Here is a 22,464-nt window from a genome sequence, read left to right as displayed (position 1 = left end):
GGCACACCACACTGATCCAAAACCAGGAGCCAGGTGCTTTTCCTGGTCTCCCATGGGGTGCAGGGCCCAAGCACTTGGGCCATCCTCCACTGCACTCCCGGGCCACAGCAGAGAGCTGGACTGGAAGAGAAACAACCGGGACAGAATCTGGCGCCCCGACCGGGACTAGAACCCGGTGTGCTGGCGCCGCAGGCGGAGGATTAGCCTATTGAGCCGCGGCGCCGGCCTTCTTTTTTTTTTTTTTTTTTTTTAGATTTACTTTATTCATTTGAAAAATGGAGTTACAGAGAGAGGTAGAACCAGAAAGAGAGGTTGGCGCTGTGGTGCAGTGGGTTAAAGCCCTGGCCTGAATCGCCGGCATCCCATATCGGCACCAGTTCAAGTCCCAGCTGCTCCACTTCTGATCCAGCTCTCTGCTACAGCCTGGGAAAGCAGTAGAAGATGGCCCAAGTCCTTGGGCCCCCGCACCCACGTGGGAGACACTCTTTTCATTTAAATAAATAAATCATTTTTAAAAAAATTTTTTTCAGGAGCCTGCAGCTGTGGCTGGTGGAGCAGGTTAAGCCAAAGCCTGCAACACGTTATTAGCACCAGCTTTCCGTATGTGCATCGTTTCAAGTCCCAGCTGTTCCACTTCCAACCCAGCTTCCTGCAGATGCTTTTTTTTAATTTATTTGACTGAGTTAGACAGTGAGAGAGAGAGAAAGGTCTTCCTTCTGTTGGTTCACCCCCAAAATGGCCACTACAGACAGAGCTACGCTGATCCAAACCCAGGAGCCAGGTGCTTTTCCTGGTCTCCCACACGGGTGCAGGTACCCAAGCACTTGCACCATCCTCCACTACCTTCCTAGGCCACAGCAGAGAGCTGGACTGGAAGAGGAGCAACCAGAACTAGAACTCGGCACCCATATGGGATGCCGATGCCGCAGGCAGAGGATTAACCATGTGAGCCAGAACGCTGGCCCCTGCTGATACTCTTGAGAAAGTAATGGAAGATGGCCCATGTTCTTGGGTCCCTGCAGCCAGGAGGGAGATCAGAATAGAGTTTCAGGCTCTGATTTTGGCCTGGCCCAGGCCCAGTTGTTGTGGCCATCTGGAGAGTGAGTCAGTGGATGGAAGATCTCTCCCTCTCTCTCTGTAACTGCCTTTCAAATAAATAAATAAATCTTAAAGGAAAAAAAAGAGAAAAGAACCACTACGCTACATCAATATATCTAAAAATAACACATAGACTTGACTACCTGCAGTTATATCCATTGAGGTATTTATTAATGATACAAACTTGGGGTCAAAATTTAGCTTAACAGTTAAGACACAAGTTAAGATACCCAGGTCCAGGGCAGGAGTTGTGGCACAGCAGGTAAAGCCACTGCCTGCAATGCCAGCATATCATATGGGCACCCATTTGTGTTCTGGCTGCCCCATTTCCAATCCACCTCCCTGCTAACGGGCCTGGGAGAAGTAGCAGAAGATGGCCCAAGTGCTTCAGCCCCTGCTATCCAAATGGGAGACCCAGATGAAGCCACTGGCTCCTGGCTTCCACCTGGTCACTGCGGCCATCTGGGGAGTGAACCAGCAGATGAAGACATCTGTCTCACCCTCATCCTTTCACATAAATAAATAAATCTTAAATTAATAAATCTGTAACTTTTTCAAATAAATAAATCTTTAAAAATAAAGACATCCACATCCATATCAACGTCCCTGAGGGTTCAATACCCAGCCGAGCTCCTGACTCATTCTGGGAGGCAACAGTGATGGCTGAAGTAACTGGGTTCCTGCCACCCATGTGGGAGACCTGGATTAAATTTCCAGCTCCCTGGCAGCTGTCGACATTCGGGGAATGAACTGGCAGACAGGCGCTATCTCCTACTCTCTGCCTTTCACATACATTAAAAATAAATTTAAAATAGACAAATTTCACAGGCCCCATACCAGACCAATTTAGTCAAAATCTCTGAGAATGGGAAACAACAGTCTATGTTTTACAAGATATCCTAGATGGCTCTGAAGCACATTTAAGTGCTCAAGATGATACCAAACTGAGTTTAAGATGTCAACTCACTGTGAAGATTCTATGTCCTGTCCTATCAAACGCTACACAGTAAACAGCAGACAGATGCCCAAGAATCCTTCTGTGCATTTTTATGTGCTGATACATAGTTCCTGGAAATGCTGTGCTAAACGTGGAACACCCTGTGAGCTGCTTTCCTCGATGTATCTCCACTAGGAAATAAAATAACAACAATGAAAATGGTTAAGGGGGAACATTATATAAAATGCTAAGAAAAATCCCAAACAATTTCGATAAGATCGCAAACTCTATTCTTGAGAAATCCTAGTGATACAAATGTCTTCCTAATTTTATTGTACTATCATCATTAATACAGACTACTATGATGATTTTTAATTAATCTTATTTTTAATATTTAAAAAATAATTTGAAATTTGATCAATACTACTGAAATAACATTACCAGTATTTTTAAATGTTTTTATTACAGCATTTATAAACCTTGTTAAGAAATTAAAGAATGGTTTCAGTTACTTCAAAGCCAACCTCACTTACCAAGATTTGGTGGGGAACCATAATTCACCGGCATTTCAGGTGGTCTTCCTCTATGAAGAGCAGCAAAGGCAGAGCCCTTCCAAACTGTGTGCCTGCAGTCTTTAAAATGAATTTTAGATACACATAAAATCTTGAAAGTTAACCCCAAGAAAGATTTTATAGAATACTTACGTATATTGTAATAAACTGTTTATTCAAAGTTTTACCAACTAATATACTTAAACAGAAAAGCCCTGGAGGTTTATTAGACTATTTCTGAAGGAAAAAGAACTTCACGACATCTCAGATACAGCAGCAACGACGACTAACATTTGTGCAGCACTTTACAATTCACAAAGTGCTTTCCACATACATTATCTCATTGAATCCTCACAACAACCCTGTGAGGTAGGTGTTTTTGCCAATGTACAAGTGAGGTAACTGAGGCTCAAAGGTTCCAGGACTTTAAGAGATCCGCTGCAGAGTGAAGACGGGCCACAGAGCCAGATTTTTGGACTCCAAGTCCCATTTAACATCAAATAAGTGTTTATTTTTCAAAGCAGAATTGTAAGATACAATATGAAAGAGAAAAGGTCTTAGTAACAATTGATCCAACTTTTCAAAAATGGAAACTTTAAAAGGAAAAATTTAATTTCTTTGATAAAATCTTAATTAACTTATCTCATTTTTAAAATTAATCTGGCCAATACTGTCATGACTTTAGTCTCCTAAAAAATGAACACACAAAATTACCTTTCCCCGTGTTTTAGAACACAGACAGTCCTTTACAGAAGAGCATACAGTGAGGATCTGTGAGTCTGAACACTAATTCTAAAGCCCATCCCTCCCTGACCTACCAGCAAATGCACTAAGAAAAAATGCCTGCCCTCCTCTCCAGGAGACAGCAGCAGCACACAGGTTACGTCCAACAGTAACGCTGAGCTAGAAATTAGCTTCTTGACAACAGAAAGGAGAGGGAAGGCATCCTAACAACCTCTACTGAGCCTCGGGTGCCTCAAACTAACAGGCATGATACGTCTGACATGAATGGATTCAGTCCCGTTGTCAGGACCAAAGAGCAGTTACAAGGCATCCTCCCGTGGCACTAGTACAAAGCGAATGGAGAAACATGGTCCTACCCCAGGGCAGCTTACTGAGGTCTCTTCTAAGATCTTCCAGTTCTGAAGCAAGGCTCAGCACAAAGCACTGAGCTTGACACAAGTGAACAAAGGCCAACAGGCTACCCAAATGACTACTATATAACAACCTAATAATTACAAAGTGAATAGGGACACAGAAAAGGGGAGAATATGAGCAGTTTCCTGACTAGAGCCACTGTGTGGCACGACTGTAGTCTCTCTACTACGAAACAACTAAGCTGACAAACCAGTCAGGCACAGAACCAAGAGATAGGGTTGTTCTTTCTCAGTCAAGCTTTACACTGGTGATGCATCTAAAAAGTGCAACACATCAGCAACCACTCTTGACAAAAATAACCACAAGATGAATTTGACATACGCTCAGGATCAGAGGAACCAACGATCTTTCCCATTAGCAGTTTAGCCACGTGTATACATAGATTATATCACATACATATACTTAGTCTAAGTCAATTATACCAATCTAACAGAAAAAGAATAGCAATTCCAAACATTTTGCTATCACATAACTTTGCAAAAAAGTTAATTAGTGAAAAAAGAACCATGCAATTTTACATTTTTGGTGCTTGATTGCAAACTGCTACCCAATTTAGAAAATTACCTCCCCTCATAACAAAGGGCTTTCAGAATCTAAATATCCAAAGAAGTACTTCTAGCATTTAAGAGTTTATTTAGACACATACAATTACATTCAATGAAGTTATGAGTGAGCTACAAAATGGGAAGAACTCACATTGATAAAACCTCAAACACATCTCAGAATGAATTCAAGCTTCTTAGCTTAACAACTGTATCTTTATCAATATTTTAAATGCAAAAGGACCCATTAGACACTTATGTAATAAAATTCAAAGTTCTATGCTAAATGCAGAATTTTATAGTCCACAGCATGATTTATAGTTACATATCACCTTTCTTCCACAATGCTTACATTACTCCACAATTATAATAATTATTAAGCTATTAATACAAAGCAGAACACGTCTTCAAATTAAGGTACCTTTTGCTGTACGTAGCAAAGACTGCCTTCCTGCACCAAGTAAAGAAGTGACTCTTGAAATACTGGGCGGAATTTCTTTATCCAACATAGGACCGATGCGCTGGCAGATTTGCAACAGATGATCAGGAGCCACATGTTTATTGGATAAGACCTGGTTGAAAAGTTTTAATAACAACACTGTTTACAATAATATCAAAAATAGTAAATATATAGGCATAGATACATATAAGAAAACATGAAAATACATATGTTGAGGCCAGCACTGTGGCGAAGCGGGTAAAGCAGCCGCTTGCAGTGCCGGCATCCCATATGGGCGCCAGTTCAAGATCCAGCTGCTCCACTTCCGATCCAGCTCTCTGCTATGGCCTGGGAAAGCAGGATAGGTGCAGCTCCGGCCATTGTGGCCAATTGGGGAAGTGAACCAACAGATGGAAGATTCTCTCTCTCTCTCTCCGTGTAACTCTTTCAAATAAATAAATAAATCTTAAAAAAAAAATATGGTGGAAACTACAAAACATGCTGAGAGAAATTAAAGACAACTTACACAGTATATCAATCAATTCAAACCCAACCCAATCAAAATTCCAGCAAGAGTTCTTTGCAGATATTGATATTTTGTTTTCTAAAATTTACATGAAAATGACCTGGAAAACCCAAAGCAACCTTTAAAAGGAACAAAGCTACATGGTTAACAATAGTTAGCATCCCTTGTTATAAAGTTATCATAATCAAAATAGCATGGTATAGGGGCTGGCATTGTGACCCAGCAGGTTAAGCCCCAGACTGTGATGCCACCACCTTGTATGAGCAATGGGAAGAGTCCCAACCACTCCACTTCCAATCCAGCTCCCTGCTTGTGTGGCTGGGAAAGCAGCAGAAGATGGCCCAAGCACTTGGGGCTCTGCCATCCACATGGAAGACCCAGATGGAGTTCCTGGCTCCTGGCTAAAGCTTGGCCCAGTCCTTGCTATAGTGGCCATTTGGGAAGGAAACAGTGAATCTAAGATCCTTCTCTCTTGCTGTATCTCCCTCTCTCTGTAACTTTGCCTTTCAAATAAAAAAATTTAAAAAAAAAAAAAAGCAAGTATAAAATAAGACAAAGAGATCAATGGAACAAAGTATCCAGAAGGATACCTACACACACAGCAGGACTTCAGAAAGTTTGCAGAGAAAATGATTTAATGGGGCCAGCACCCTGGCATAGTAGGTTAAGCATCCACCTGCAGCACCCAAATCCCATATGGGCACAGGTTCGAGTCCAAGCCATTCCACTTCCAATTCAATTCCCTGATGATGGCCTGGGAAACCAGTAGATGGCCCAAGTGTTTTGGTCCCTGCACTCACGTGGAAGACCCAGAAGAAGCTCCTGGCTTCAGATCAGTCCAGCTCTAACCACTACAGCCATTTGAAGAATAAACCAGTAGATGGAAGACCTCTCTCTGGGTCTATCCCTCTCTATATAATTCTGCCCCTCAAATAAATAAATAAATATTTTTAAACATACAATTAAAATACGAGAATTCCCCATGAACATTTTGAAGGCAGTTACTTCAACAAATGGTGCTGGAAGAACTGGATATTCATTTGCAAAAAATAAAAACAGGACTTGATCCATGTTTCACATTACAAACAAAAAATCATCCCAAAATGATTATGTATAACCTAAAACCATGTAACTCCTAAAATAAAACATCAAAGAAAATCTTTACGATGTAGGATTAAGCAAAGATTTCTAATACACCAAAAGGACAATCCACAAAATAAATTGGTAACAATTTCTGTTCTTCAAAGGGCAGTGCAAAGAAAATGAAAAGATAGCTACAGGGCAAGAAAAAATAATCACAATGCATATATCTGATTAAGGAAATGTATCCAGAATATGTAAAGAACTCTCAAAATTCAACAAGCCATGACTGGTGTTGTGGCATAGCAGGCAAAGCTGCAAACTGCAATACCAGCGTCCCATCTGGGCACAAGTTCATGTCCCAGTTTCTACACTTCTGATCCAGTTCCCTGCCAATGACCTGGGAAAATAGTGGAGAATGGCCCAAGTGCTTGGGCCCCTGCCACTTGATGAGAGACCTAGAAGAAGCTCCTAGCTCATGGCCCAGACTTGGCTGTTACAACAGTCTGGGAAGTGAATCAGCAAATGGAAGATTCTCTCTCTCTCTTTCCTCTATATAACTCTGACTTCAAATAAATAAATAAATCTTTTAAAGCAAATTCACAAACTACCAAAAAAAAAAATTCAACAAGCTGAGTTTTTTAAAAGAGCAAAAGATCCACACATTACCAAAGAAGATAATACAGATGGCAAATAAACTTGTGAAAACATGTTCAACCTCATTAGTATTCAGTGAAATACAAAATAAAACCATAATGCAATATTACCTTACTCCTATCAATATGGCTGAAGTTAAAAAGGCTGACAGGGTAGGCATTTGGCCCAGTAGTTAAGACACAGGTTGGAAAGCTCGCATCCCATGTCAGAGCACCTGGGTTCAAGTCCTAGCTCCACTACCAATTCCAGCATTCTTAGATATGCATACCCTGGGAAACAACAGGTGATGGTTCAAGCACTTGGATCCCTGCCACACACACAAGAAAACTGGCCCAATCTTGTAAGTTCCCAGTGTGGGCATCTAGGAACCAAAACTAATGAATAGGATCTCTCTCCCTCTTTTTCTCTCAATAATTAAAAAAATTTAAAGACTGACCAAAGCTAACAAAAATGTGGAGAAACTGATGGTGGGAATATAATTTGACCAATTTCAAAAACAGCTAAGTGGTTTGAGTTCACTTTATATCTATCAAATAATCCATCTATTCCATTTCTTTCTTTCTTTCTTTTTTTTTTTTTTTAACAGGCAGAGTGGACAGTGAGAGAGAGAGACAGAGAGAAAGGTCTTCCTTTGCCGTTGGTTCACCCTCCAATGGCCGCCGCGGCCGGCGCGCTGCTGCCGGCGCACCGCGCTGATCCGATGGCAGGAGCCAGGTGCTTTTCCTGGTCTCCCATGGGGTGCAGGGCCCAAGCACCTGGGCCATCCTCCACTGCACTCCCTGGCCACAGCAGAGAGCTGGCCTGGAAGAGGGGCAACCGGGACAGCATCCGGCGCCCCAACCGGGACTAGAACCTGGTGTGCCGGCGCCGCTAGGCGGAGGATTAGCCTAGTGAGCCGCGGCGCCGGCCCATCTATTCCATTTCTAAGTACTTATCCATGAAAAAGGAAAACGTGTGTCCAAATAAATATTTCAACATGAATGTTCTTAGCAGTTTCCTTTGTAATAGCCCAAAAGTGGTTATAACCCAAAATTTCCAGTAACAGGTGAATGAATATACCATGCTATCATTTAGCAATACAAAGAAATGCAATGTTGGTAACACATAATACAAAGTATGCTACAAGAAGCCAGAAAATAAAGTATATACTGTACTATTTATATTAAATCCTAGAAATTTAAAATAATAAAATCATAGATCAGTAGTTGTTTTGGGGAGGTGGCAGTGGTAAGAAAGAATTTCAAAGGGGGCAAGAGGAAATTTTTCAGAGTAATGGACATTTTCACTATTTTTATATTACTAACATGTTTAAGGGTATAACATACATCAACATTTATCAACTTGAACACTTTAGTGTGCTTCAATTATACCTTAACAAAAATAACAAAAACACTTATCAGCACTTGCTTATCTGAGACCCGAGAGACTTCTGGTGACAAACCTAAGAAAAATACGATTACAGAAGAAGAAATATATCCTCATACACATTCAGAAGTTTATCTCTGGAACTGAAGACTAAGCTGACAATAGGAAAGACTTTTTTAACTGCTTTATTTTAAATGACAGTAACTTCAGTGGACTTAATGATGCTGGTGTTGAGGAGTTAGTTCCATGTTCGTACGTATTAAATGTCAGATAAATTACCAAAAAATAAAAACATAAAGGTTACTGTGTATATTTAATTCATGAATATGCCCAGAACTACCTGACAGGAATATATCTGGTATAAACTTCAATGCTGGGGATGGTGATGTGGCACAGTGGGTTAATGCCCTGGCCTGAAGCGCCGGAATCCATATGGGCACCAGTTCTAGCCCCGGCTGCTCCACTTCCCATCCAGCTCTCTGCTATGGCCTGGGAAAGTGGTGGAAGATGGCCCAAGTCCTTGGGCCCCTGAACCCACGTGGGAGACCCGAAAGAAGCTCCTGGTTTCAGATCAGCGTAGCTCCAGCAGTTGCGGCCAACTGGGGAGTGAACCTGAGGATGGAAGATTCTCTCTCTGCCTCCCCTCTCTCTGTGTTAACTCTGACTTTCAAATAAATAAATAAATCTTAAAAAAAAAAAAAAAAAAAAAAAACTTCAGGGCTGGTGCTGTGGCATAGCGGGTAAGGCCGCTGCCTAGCAGTCCTGGCATCCCATATGGGCGCCAGTTTGGGTCCCAGCTGCTCCACTTCCTACCCAGCTCTCTGTTATGGCCTGGAAAAGCAGTAGTTAATGGCCCAAGTCCTTGGGCCTCTTCACCCATGTAGGAGACCCAGAAGCTCCTGGCTCCTGGCTTCAGATGGGCGCAGCTCCGGCCGTTGCAGCCAATTGGGGAGTGAACCAGCGGATGGAAGACCTCTCTCTGCCTCTCCTTCTCTCTGTTTAACTCCAACTTTCAAATAAATAAATAAATCTTAAAAAAAAAAAAAAAACTTCAATGCTGTATTCACAGGCTATCTCAATCCATTATAATGCCACCAGCATTTAAGGAATGAAAAACATCACTCTACAGGACTATCCCACACATTCAGGATACATAGTATCCCTGGCTTCCATCCACTAATGCCAGCGATATTCCCCGAAACACCACGACACCACCAAAGCCTCCATGTTTCAAATTCCCTAAGAAACACTGCTCCACAGATAATCTGCAACACAGATTCATACTGATCTATAGACTGTTAACAAGAAATCAAATGTAAAGTAAACTTAGATCTAATATAAGGTTTTTGTTCATAAGCCTGGTGCACAATAAAGCCTGGGTAAGGGTCAGGTGTTTTTCCTGGAGTCCAGCTGTCACCTGGGAGCTCTGCAAGCCTTATCAGAGTGCCTGTGTTCCAGCTCCAGCTCTGCCCCAATTCTAACTCCTGCTAATGCACACCCTGGGTGGCAGCACATAATGGCTCAAGTATTTGGGTCCCTGCCACCAACATAAAAAAAACAAGACTGGGGGGCTGGCGCCGCAGCTAACTAGGCTAATCCTCCGCCTTGCGGCGCCGGCACACCGGGTTCTAGTCCCGGTCGGGGCACCAGATTCTGTCCCGGTTGCCCCTCTTCCAGGCCAGCTCTCTGCTGTGGCCAGGGAGTGCTGTGGAGGATGGCCCAAGTGCTTGGGCCCTGCACCCCATGGGAGACCAGGAAAAGCACCTGGCTCCTGCCATTGGATCAGCGCGGTGCGCCGGCCGCAGCGCGCCAGCTGCAGCAGCCATTCGAGGGTGAACCAACGGCAAAGGAAGACCTTTCTCTCTCTCTCTCTCTCTCACTGTCCACTCTGCCTGTCAAAAAAATAAATAAATAAAAATAAATAAATAAAAAACAAGATTGGGTTTCTAGCTCCAGACTTCAGCCTTGCCCACAACCAGCTTGTTACATACATGTAGGGAGTAACCAGCAAATGAGAGTTGTTGTGTGTATCTGTCTTGCTGTCTCTCAAATAAATAAATAAAATGTTAACGGCTGAATAAGGTTATCTGCAACTTTTCAACCTGACTTATGTTTCCCAACCTCTGGTAAACATATCACACTAAACTCAAAAGATGCATAAGAGTACCCCAAAAATCATTCACACAGAGGGCTGGAGTGTGGCGCAGCAGATTCAACCACCACTCACGATGCTACCATGCCAGATAAAAAGCCCTGGCTCTTCTGCTTCTAACCCAGCTCCCAGCTAATGTGCCTGGGAAAGCAGCAACAGAAGATGGCCTAAGTACATGAGAGACCTGGATGGAATTCCTGGCCCCTGGTTTTAGCCGGATTCAGTCCTAGCTGCTGGAGCCATTTTGTAAGGGAACCAGCAGAACGAAGATAATTCTCTGGCAAATAAAATTTTTGAAATGGTCATAAAGAAATGGAAAAGGTAAGTTTATTTGGTGCATTAAGGTTTTGAAATCTATCCAGCTTTTTCATGATACACACTGTCTATAAACTTTTTGAAGGCTCCGTATATCAAAACTGAGGTGGCTCGCAAAAGCTCCTCAGTGTTAATGAGTATGCTGTACTTGAGAGTGTCAACCTGTCGAAGTCCAAAAGTTGTAGATAATCAGCCCAGCACACAGAGAGTAAGCAGGAAAAGTCCTATAGTCCCAATAAAAATCATATACCTATTTGTAATATAATCTGAAAATAAGCCAGCGCCGCGGCTCACTAGGCTAATCCTCCGCCTTGTGGCGCCGGCACACCAGGTTCTAGTCCCGGTCGGGGCGCCAGATTCTGTCCCGGTTGCCCCTCTTCCAGGCCAGCTCTCTGCTGTGGCCAGGGAGTGCAGTGGAGGATGGCCCAAGTGCTTGGGCCCTGCACCCCACGGGAGACCAGGGTAAGTACCTGGCTCCTGCCATTGGATCAGCGCGATGCGCCGGCCGCGGCCACCATTGGAGGGTGAACCAACAGCAAAAAGGAAGACCTTTCTCTGTCTCTCACTGCCCACTCTGCCTGTCAAAAATAAATAAATAAATAATCTGAAAATAAAAATCACCAATAAATTAACTACACTAACAGACCTAAACAACATATCTGAAAGCTTTAAATATTTAAGATAAAACAACTTAAGGGAAAGACAATATGGCTTTTGGATAGGGGAAAATCACCTTTCTCTACCCTGACAGAGTCCATTAGGAGGCCTAATACTCTGGTAGAGAATTTCAAAGTAACATAATTGACTTCCAAGCCTATCAAACAATGGCGACTTCATTTTGAATAGCAAATAGAATAAAAAAAAAGAATTCTCTAGATGCAAAGTCTAAAGATTGTCTCTCAGGGGGACCCGCGTTATAGCACAGCAGATCAAAGGCACAACCTGCCATACGGGTGCCAATTTGATTCTCCGCTGCTCCATTCCCAATCCAACTCCCTACTAATGTGCCTGGGAAAGCAGCAGCAGACGGAGTGACTGGGCCTCTGCACCCAACTGGGAAATCCAAAAGCAGCTCTGGCTCCTGGGTTTGGCCTGGCATTGCAGCCATTTGGGGAGCAAATCAGTACTTGCTTATGTCTCTCTCTTTCTAATAAATAAATAAAGCTTTAAAAAAATTAGATTGTTTCCCAGTGTAGAAATTATATTATTTGGGGCCGGCGCCGCGGCTCACTAGGCTAATCCTCCGCCTAGCGGCGCCGGCACACTGGGTTCTAGTCCTGGTCAGGGCGCCGGATTCTGTCCCGGTTGCCCCTCTTCCAGGCCAGCCCTCTGCTGTGGCCAGGGAGTGCAGTGGAGGATGGCCCAGGTGCTTGGGCCCTGCACCCCATGGGAGACCAGGAAAAGCACTGGCTCCTGGCTCCTGCCATCGGATCAGCGCGGTGCGCCGGCCGCAGCGCGCCGACCGCGGCGGCCATTGGAGGGTGAACCAACGGCAAAGGAAGACCTTTCTCTCTGTCTCTCTCTCTGTCCACTCTGCCTGTCAAAAAAAAAAAAAAAAGAAAGAAATTATATTATTTGATCTCTTAAATGATCATGGGGCCATCACTGTGGCGTAGCAGGTAAGGCTGTCACCTGCTGTTCCAGTATCCCAAATGTGCAATGCTTCAAGTCGCAACTGCTCCACTTCCAATCCAGCTTTCTGTTAATGCATCTGGGAAAGTAGCAGAAGATGGCCTAAGTGTTTGGGTCCCTGCACCCACATGGGAGAGCCAGAGGAAGCTACTAACTTCTGGCATCGGATCCTCCTAGCTTCAGCCACTGCATGCACTTGGGGAGTGAACCAGCAGATGGAAATCTCTCTCTCTTCCTCTCTCCCTGTAATTGTGCCTTTCAAATAAATTAATTAAATTTTAAAAAATAAATTATTCAAATTACTTTTCAAACAAGCAGGTTATACTAATTTTCCAGACTCAAAAAGCAAAAAAAAACCTGATCCATTAAAATAATGGAGGTGGGGTCCAGCACTGTGGTGTAGCAGGTAAAGCCGCCTCCTGCAGCACCAAGCATCCTATATGGGCACTGGTTAGAGACCTGGATGCTCCACTTCTGATCCAGCTCTCTGCTGTGGCCTGGGAAAGCAGTGGAAGATGGCCCAGGTCCTTGTGACCCTACACCCACATGGGAGATCTGGAAGAAGTTCTGGGCTCCTGGCTTCAGATTTGCCCAGCTCCAGCCACTGCAGCCATTTGGGGAGTGAACAATGGATAGAAGACTTCTCTCTCTACCTCTGCCTCTCTATAACTCTTTGCCTTTCAAATAAATAAATCTTTTAAAAAATGGTTTTGAATTATTAAAAATAACAGTATGAGCAAATCAGTAAAATAATGTTCAGTATTTTAAAGGCTTAGACATGAATGTTAATAAAAGTAACATTTAGGGGCCAGCACTGTGGCATAGCAGATAAAGCCACCGCCTGCAGTGTTGGCATCTCATATGGACAACAGTTCGAGTCCCAGCTCCACTTCCAATCTAGCTCTCTGCTATGGCCTGAGAAAGCAGCAGATGATGGCCCAAGTCCTTGGGTCCCTGCATCCATGTCAGAGACCTGGGAGAAGCTCCTGGCTCCTGGCTTCGGATCGGCACAGTTCCATCTGAGACTTCAGTCAATGACCACTCTCAGCTTGCTCTGCATCAGCATAACCAATCTCAGTTCCACATTCCTTACTCACAGGTATCACTATTACAGCCTTCCAGAACGTTTTTGTAACCATGAGTGAGCCTCCTCAATCCCAGCGTAGCTGTTACAAGAAGTGGTAGAAGGGTCTCAACAGCCTGAGCAATCAGAAAATTATGAGAATGTGGCCTTTTCTGTAAAGTTCGAGATGCTATGACCTAACAAAGATCTAGAATGAATATTCAGTATCTTTCATATGTTTCTGACCTTTCACTTTCCATCAAATTATTTTAAATGTCACCTAGAAACCATGAAAAGGGAAAACTTACAATTACCATATCACCTAACAGTTCCTACACAATGAACAATAGTGTAGCACAACAATGAAACAAGAAGTAACATTTTCTGCAACACAAAATTAAAACTTTATTATCTTGCTTCTTAATTCTCTTCAGTATCTGAAGAGAAACACTGTTTCATTTCTAAACTTTACAAATAAGTTGAATATTCAATGGCAGAACAGATATCCAATGAAAAATAAGCAGAAAGAAAGCTTAGCACTTCATTTATACAAAAGGACCTACGTAAATAAATACTGATTTTGGAGCGAAGAGACTGCATTTAAAAGCATTTGGGGGTGGGCGTATGGTACAGTGCTTAAGATACTACTCAAATTAGCTTCATCTTTAAAACAAATTCATGGCCGGCGCCGCGGCTCACTAGGCTAATCCTCCGCCTAGTGGCGCCGGCACACCGGGTTCTAGTCCCGGTTGGAGTGCCGGATTCTGTCCCGGTTGCCCCTCTTCCAGGCCAGCCCTCTGCTGTGGCCAGGGAGTGCAGTGGAGGATGGCCCAGGTGCTTGGGCCCTGCACCCCATGGGAAACCAGGAAAAGCACCTGGCTCCTGGCTCCTGCCATCGGATCAGCGCGGTGCGCCGGCCGCGGCGGCCATTGGAGGGTGAACCAACGGCAAAGGAAGACCTTTCTCTCTGTCTCTCTCACTGTCCACTCTGCCTGTCGAAAAAAAATAAAAAATAAAAAAAAATAAAAAAATTTCATTAAAACTCAATAGAAACCGAACAGTTTACAAAAGTGTTCTTCAAGAAACAGATCTTAAAGTTTCAGAAAGGTCAAACAGAAGCACTGTACTTGAAGCAAGTTCTAAGTGTAGCTGCTGAGTACCGAAAGGTCAGCACTAATTCTTCAGTAAATGTGATTAAATCATTCAGAGCGCAATTTACCTTCCAAATGGATACAGAACAAGAAGCCAGAACATATACCACAGCTACCCTTCGAAAGGCTATAGCTCAGAACTAAATACTTTTTAAGTTCAATCATTAAAATAGTATAGAGGAGCCAGCGCAGGAGTCCAAGGCCTTGGGCCACCTTGCACTGCTGTCCCAGGCCATTAGCGGAGAGCTGAATGACTAAAGGAGCAGCCAGGACACAAACTGGCACCCATATGGGTGCCAGCACAAGAGGAGGCTTAACCTACTACGCCATGGCGCCCACGCTATTATCTTTTTTTTTTTTTCTTTAATTTGTTTTATGAGAAAGAGAGATATCTTTCATCTGCTGGTTCACTCCGCAAATGGCAGCAACAGCTGGAGCTGGGCAGAGCTAGGCCAAGCCAGGAGTCAGGTCTCCCACATGGGTCATTCTTTCCAAGCACATGAGCAGGAGCTGCACCAGAAGCAGAGCAGCCAGGACTTGAACTCGCTCATATGGGGTGGCAACATCACAAGCAGCAGCTTAACCCACTGTGCCCCAAGGCAAGCTCCTCAACACTATCTTGTAATTCTATTTTCCCACTCATATAAGGTAACAGAGTCACAGGAAGAATCAAACGATCAGTACAGATTCAGGCTCTTAACTATGTACAGCACTTGGAAAAAAATGACTCAAATATTGGCTAATAGTAACATTTTACCCATTAGACTAGCTAAAATTAAAAGGCTGAATAAGTATACTCTCATATACCATAATCAAGAATATAAATTGGTAAAGCGTTTTAGAACAGCAAAATATATAATAAACATCTAAAACATGGAAGCCATTTTACTCAATGATTAAGTTTCTGGAAACTTACTACAAGTAACAATTACAAACCCAAATAAATGCACAGACACAGACATAACTTACATATTCACAGAATCACTAATAGGAAACCAGAAACCAGAAATTTCCGAAAGCAACAAGAGGTTTTCCTGTGAAATGAAGGAGATCACAATCACCGTCATCTCTCAGTATTCCCAGTGCACGAGATTCCAGGACCCTCAAGGACACTAACGTCCAGAGAGACTCAAATCTTATCTCAAACAGCAAGGTCTTGGGGCCGGCGCTGTGGCGCAGTGGGTTAATAATGCCCTGGCCTGAAGCGCCAGCGCCCCATCCCATATGGACGCTGGTTAAAGACCCAGCTGCTCCACTTCCTGTCCAGCTCTCCGCTATGGCCTGGGAAAGCAGTAGAAGATGGCCCAAATCCTTGGGCCCCTGCACCCACACAGGAGACCTGGAGGAAGCTCCTGGCTTCAGACTGGCTCAGCTCCAGCCATTGTGGCCAATTGGGGAGTGAACCAGTGGATGGAAGACCTCGCTCGCTCTCTCTCTCGCTCTGCTTCTCCTTCTCTGTGTATAATTCTCACTTCCAAATACATAAATCTTTAAAAAAATACAGAACCAAAAATATAAGCCCAGCTGTCCAGTTCTGCAACTCTCCATCACCCATTGAGCACTGTCATCAGGACACTGCAGCTTAATAAAACAATTTAAAAGATAATCTCGAAGTTAAGGTAGCCTCCAACTTTTTTCTCTTTGACAGGTAGAGTTACAGACAGTGAGAGAGAGAGAGAAAGGTCTTCCTTCCATTGGTTCACTCCCCAAATGGCCACTACGGCTGGTGCTGCGTCAATCTGAAGCCAGGAGCCAGGCGCTTCCTCCTGGTCTCCCATGCAGGTACAGGGGCCCAAGCGCTTGAGCCATCCTCCACTGCCCTCCTGGGCCACAGCAGAGAGCTGGACTGGAAGAGGAGCAACTGGGACTAGAACTGGTGCCCATATGGGATGCCGGTGCTGCAGGCGGAGGATTAGCGAAGTGAGCCACAGCGCCAGGCCCGCCTCCAACTTTTAAAATCAAATATACGTGGGGCTGGCGCTGTGACGTAGCAGGTGAAGCCGCTTCCTGTAGTGCTGGCAACCCACATGGGCACCAGTTCGAGTTCCAGCTGCTCCACTTCTGATCCAGCTCTCTGCTATGACCTGGGGAAGCAGTGGAAGATGGACCAAGTCCTTGGGTCCCTACACCCATGTAGGAGACCCAGAAGAAGCTCTTGGCTCCTGGCTTCGGACCAGCGCAACTCCCTCCACTGCGGCCAATTGGGGAGTGAACCAGTGGATGGAAGATATCTCTTTCTCTCTGCCTTTCTTCCTCCGTGTGAAACCCTGACTTTCAAATAAATAACCTTTAAAAAAAATCAAATATATGCCAATTCATTTAAGTCTATTAATTTCTCCTAAGCAATTAAATGTTCATATCCAGATTTAATTCACCAATGCCATCAGGAATATTAAAATGCCTCAGAGCCAGCATTTAGCCTAATAGTGAAGATGCCCACATCCCATATCAGAGTCCCTGGGTTTGAGGCCAGCATTGTGATAGTAGCAGACTAAGCTACTAACTGCAATGCCGGAATTCCATATGAGCACTGATTTGAGTCCTGGCTGTTCCACTTCCAATCCAGCTCCCTGCTAATGTGCCTGGGAAAGCAGAGGATGGCCCAAGTACTTGGGCTCTGCCACTCACGTGGGAGACCCAGATGGAGTTCCAGCCTCCTGGTTTCAGTCTGGCCCAGCCCTGGCCATTGTGGCCCCTTAGGGATTGTAGCAGCAGACAGAATATCTGTCTCACCTCTCCAACTCTTGACTTTCAAAATAAGTAAAATAAATTTAAAAAAAAAGAAAGTGTCTGGGTTGGATTCCCAGCCTCAGCTCCTAACTCCAGCTTCCTGAAAATACAGACCCTGGCAAGCTGCATTAATAGCTAATAACTGAGTTCCTGCCACCTGTGTAGGAAACCAGAATTGAGGTGCTAGTTAGGATCAGACACTGGAGGCATTTGGAAAATAAAACAAGAGGGGCAAGCACATGTGGCTTAGCAGGTAAAGCCACCGCCTGCCATTGGTGGCATCCCATACGGTTGCTGGTTCAAATCCTGGCTGCTCCACTTCTGATCTGGCTCTCCGCTATGGCCTGGGAAAGCAGAAGATGGTCCAAGTCCTTGGGCCCCTGCACCTAGATGGGAGACCGAGAAGAAGCTCCTGGTTCCTGGCTTTGGGATCAGCGCAGCTCCAGCTGTTGCAGCCAATTGGGGATGAACCAGCGAATGGAAGACCCCTCTCTCTCTGCCTCTCCTTCTCTCTTTCAAATAAATAAATAAATCTTAAAAAAAAAAAAAAAAAAAAGTGAACAGGATTCAAACCCAGGCACTTCAGTATGGGACGCTGTGGGTTTCCCAAGCAGCGTCTGAACCAGAAGGCAAATGCCCAACTCTATATTCCAATTTCTGCCTTCTTCTGTCCTCACCACCTATATGTCATATAGATTCCAACTGAATTTTGTAAACTCACAGACCCAGCTCTTACAGCAGGGTTAGGATTTGAGAAATAATTACTCTCAAAAAGCCAACATACAAAAACCACCCTTGCTCCCAAATGCAGGGTAGAGCAACAGCATGGCCATAAATCTAAGATAAACTGCAGCTTTCTAAATACTGCTATTAGAATCACTGAAAAAGCTTTAAAAAACAAAACAAAACAAAAAAATACTGATGCCTAGTTCCATAACAGAGGTTCTGACTTAACAGGTTTAGGACACACCATGGGCATTTAGAGTTTATAAATCTCAGATGATTCTAATCAAATGAGCCCCACTAGGAAAAAGGAGTAAGGCAACATCCTGAGGAAACACCCAAACAAAATCTAAAATCTGACAAACTGCCTCAGTCTCTTCAGTAAATCAATGACTCAAGAAGAAAACTATTCAAAAGAGATAGAAACAATCAATGCAATGCATAAACATTTTCCCAAGATTAATTTCAACTAAATATAAAAAGACACTCTAAGAACAAAGAGAAAATCTGAATAAGGACTCTCATACTGGCACTTAAAACATAAAAACCAGTCCTTTTTAGAGGTGCACTCTGAAGATCTGAGATGAATGTGACATCTGAAATTCGCTGTCAAATACCCAGCATGTTAACCAATGAAATAAATGGCCACAAGAATTTGCCTAAATACAGTGGAGCAGAGATAACAGAGCCGACACTCTTTGATGATCATCAGTAAAGCTGAATAGGTACCTGGCGGGTGATTCACTAATCTATTTTTCTGTATTTGAAGATTTCTGATAAAATAAAATTTAAAAAAAATCCCTCATAGAAACCAAAGTAAACAGAGCAAGTTGGTTACAGAGTCAAACCTGTTGATGTGGTACATAGATCATTATATTATGCTCAGCTGAAAAATGGAGACTTTGGATGGAAGTCTAGAAACCACACATACCTCCTCCACAAAAACTCTTTACACAGAAGATTCACTGTCTTCCACTGTGTGCAGGGGGGTGCAGCAGGAAAAGGGAGGAGGAAGAGGATATCCACCAGACAGACCACATCAGCCAGCAATGAGACAACAGCTGTCTTGCCACAGCAAGCTGTCAGTTCAGAGAACTGCAGTGATTTGAAACAAAATTAACATTTTCCAGTAGGGTTTTAAGCAATCCCAGTGACAAAAAACAAAAGGCTTCCATGGGGGGTGAACCAACAAAAGGAAGACCTCTCTCTCTCTCTCTAACTCTGTCAAATAAACAAAAAATAAAGGCTTCCATAAATGTTGTGACTTTTCCAGCAGTTACAGCACTGTATTTGCTTCAGAAACTGAATTTTCCCTCCAGCAGCGTAACTGCAGTTTGTGTTGTCAATCATGATTTTCTGCTTCACCAGGAAGGCTACTTTATATCACCAACGTAAGTAAACTAGTGAAACAGCAGTCCTTTAAAAAAAAAAAATCTGAAGATACCAAACACAAGAAATCCAGCCATTATGCAGAGATTTTAGAACTCACTCTGCAAAACGTCCACGTTCAAGCATTCACTCTTTAAATTCTAATTCTTTGGCACCTTCACCCAACTTTCAGTGTTCACTCCTAGCTGTGTACATAGATGACACACCCCCTGGCTTATCTGCGTAATTCAGGAAATCTAAGGAAGGACATCCTCTCACCCTCCATTTGCAAGTCTCAGACCATGCAGGGGCCAGGACTGAGGCACAATGGGTTACAGCCCCAGCCTGCAGTGCTGGCGGCCCATACGGGGGCTGATTCGAGCCCAGCTGCTCCTCTTCCAATCCAGTTCCCTGCTAGTGCACCTGGGAAAGCAGTGGAGGATGGCCCAAATCCTTGGGACCTTGTACCCAGGTGGGAGACCCGGAAAAAGCTCCTGACTTCAGAAAGGCTCAGATTCGGCTGTTGCAGCCATTTGGGGAGTGAACCAGTGGATGGAAGACCTCTCTGTTTCCCTACTTCTTTGTAACTCATTCAAATAAGATAAAATAAATCCAAAAATACATATATATATATATACATGTGGGCACTTTCCATCTCTCTGCTTCTTTCTCACTCTAACTCTGGCCCTTCAAAAAAAAAAAAAAAAAAAAAAGACCACGCAGAAGCGCTTCTCCCGCAACTGTTTTCCTTATACAAAACGGTGACTATGTCCTGGCAACCGCAGACATCCTTCAGCCCAATACAGAAAAGGGCAAATGGTCCTGAAAAACGTTTTCCTCCAAATGAATGTCTGCAACTGCTACTGTTTTAAATAAGCGTCACTTACAGACTGGGAGAGCAACTAAGCAGCTTCCCGAAGTACAAGGCAAAGAGAAGTGCAGTCAGTCTGGCGCTGTGGTGCAGTGGGTTACTCCTCCCCGCCCCGCAGCGCCGCATCCCATACAGGCTGGTTTGAGTCCCGGCTGCCCCTCTTCCGATCCCGCTCTCTGCTACAGGCCTGGGAAAGCAGTAGATGGCCCAAGTCCTTGGGCCCCTGCACCCGCGTGGGAGACCGGGAAGTTCCTGGCTCTGGATCGGCCCGGTCCCCGCCGCTGCAGCCATTTGGGGAATGAACTAACGGACGGAAGACCTTTCTCTCTGTCTCTCCCTGTCACTGTCTGTAATTCTACCTCTCTAAATAAATAAATCCTAAAAAAATAGGGAGAAGTGTAATCCACGTTAACAGTACTCAAAAGAAAAAAGAAAAAACCCTGCCTACATAATGCCCGTATTAAGTTTCACACAGCAGCAAGATCCGCGTAAAGCCCACCAACACAAATCAACTTTGTACAGCAGTCAACACGCACAGTACGGCCTAGAGAAGCAAAGGGGCCGGACCGGCACACCCGGGCAGCGGCCACGTCCTTACGAAGCTGCCGAGGGGAAGGGAAAAATAAAAATAAAGAAAGCAAGCAAGCTAAACACGGCAGCACGCTCCACCTTCAGACACCAACCATTCCATTCCTAGGGAACAAGTGGTCGGCAGGCGTGGGCGGGGCCAGAGAGAGAGGCGGCCAATCAGAGCTCCAGTTACAAGTGCGGCCGGCCGGGCCAGCGATGAGAGCGTCCGGCTGACTGGCCGGCGGGCGCTGGCCGCACTCCCCGTAGGCGGTCACACCTGGAAAGCCACCGCGGCCGCAGGACCTCCGCGCCGGAGTCGCCCCCGGCGCCGCCCCCCGCGCTGCTTCCTGCCAAAACAAGCCCCGCCGCGTCCAACCCCACACCGGCGCGCGGGGTCGGCGGCGGGGGAGGGGGCCGGGCCGGGCCGGGCCGGGGGGGGGCGCGCCCCTCCCCCGCCGCCCGGAGCCCCCGCGGGGGCCGCGTCCCGCGCTCACCAATTCCTCGTAGCTCCTGCTGTGCTCGTTCCCCTCCCAGTCCAGCCGCTTCGGCAACAGCTGCAAAGACAGCGAGGGCGCCCCGAGTGAGCCCCGCGCCCCGGCCCGCGCGGGGACGGGGGGTGGGGGCAGGGCGGGGGCGGGCGGGGGCGCACAGACCTGGTACTGCTCCAGCTCCTGCACCAGCACCTGCGGCAGAGACGCGCGGTCAGCGCGGGCACGGGCTCGACGCGCGCCCGGCTGCAGCCCCGCGCCCCACCCGCGACCCCGCGACCCCGCGCGGCGGCGGCGGCGGCGGCGGCGGGGACCCCGGGGTGGCCGCCGCCGCCGCCGCCGCCAACCGCGGGCCGCACTCACCTGGGCCGCTCTCCGACACGGGCCGGCCGATAGGTACCGCGCGATGAGGAAGTACAGCTCTGCGGGGAGACGGGGGAGCGGGTCAGCACCGGCCGCGCCGGGGCCGGGGCGCCGCGGCGGGAGCGGCCCCGCGTCTTACCCGACTCGATGAGGGGCACCGGGCGTCGGGCGGGCGAGGGCTCCGCCATGGCCGGGCGCGGGCAGGGAGGCGGGAGCAGGCGACAGGAGCGTGTAGGCCGCGCCGAGGCCTGCCGGGGCCGGCGTCCCTCTCCTCAGGCGCGCGCCTCCGCTGCCGCCATGCCGTGCGCGCCGCCAGCTCCCGACCCCTCCGCGGGGGAGGAAATAGTCCCTCCGCCGAGCGGAAAAGTAGTCCCTCCGCGGCGGGGGGCGTGGGGCGTGAGGCGACCCCGCCCCGCCGCGGGGAACCCGCCGCGCCGCTTCGCTGCGGCCTCCGGGGCGGCAGGGAGGAGGGCGTGGGGGTGGGCAGAGGCCCCGGCCCGGGCGGCGGCGGCGGCGGCGGGGGGAGGGGAGCGCGCGTGGCCCCGGATCCCTGCGCGCGGTGAGGCGCCGCCGGCTTTGTGAGGGGGCGGGCGGTGGGGGCGGAGGTCCGGCCGGCGGCTGGCCGAGGGCGGGTCACCGCTGTCCCCTGCGGGAGCCGAGGCCCCGACGCGGAGCCGCCGGGCAG

General features: G+C 46.3%; 1 protein-coding gene across 1 annotated transcript in view; it reads right to left on the bottom strand.

Moving 5' to 3' along the window:
• The window catches only part of BRWD1 (bromodomain and WD repeat domain containing 1), a 125,822-nt gene extending 103,722 nt beyond the window's left edge, over positions 1-22,100 (bottom strand). Inside the window, exons 1-7 of the mRNA XM_051833556.2 lie at positions 21,919-22,100; positions 21,780-21,838; positions 21,582-21,611; positions 21,423-21,482; positions 4,708-4,858; positions 2,569-2,667; positions 2,066-2,226 (exon numbers count right to left, since the gene is read on the bottom strand). Of these exons, the coding sequence (XP_051689516.2) occupies positions 2,066-2,226; positions 2,569-2,667; positions 4,708-4,858; positions 21,423-21,482; positions 21,582-21,611; positions 21,780-21,838; positions 21,919-21,967 (609 nt within the window). The 5' untranslated portion in view covers positions 21,968-22,100. The remainder of the gene's footprint in view (positions 1-2,065; positions 2,227-2,568; positions 2,668-4,707; positions 4,859-21,422; positions 21,483-21,581; positions 21,612-21,779; positions 21,839-21,918) is intronic.
• Positions 22,101-22,464: the final 364 nt, after the last annotated feature.

Source organism: Oryctolagus cuniculus, chromosome 4, assembly GCF_964237555.1.
Source record: "Oryctolagus cuniculus chromosome 4, mOryCun1.1, whole genome shotgun sequence".
Taxonomy (NCBI): Eukaryota; Metazoa; Chordata; class Mammalia; order Lagomorpha; family Leporidae; genus Oryctolagus; species Oryctolagus cuniculus.
This window is presented reverse-complemented; position numbering and strand designations above follow the sequence as displayed.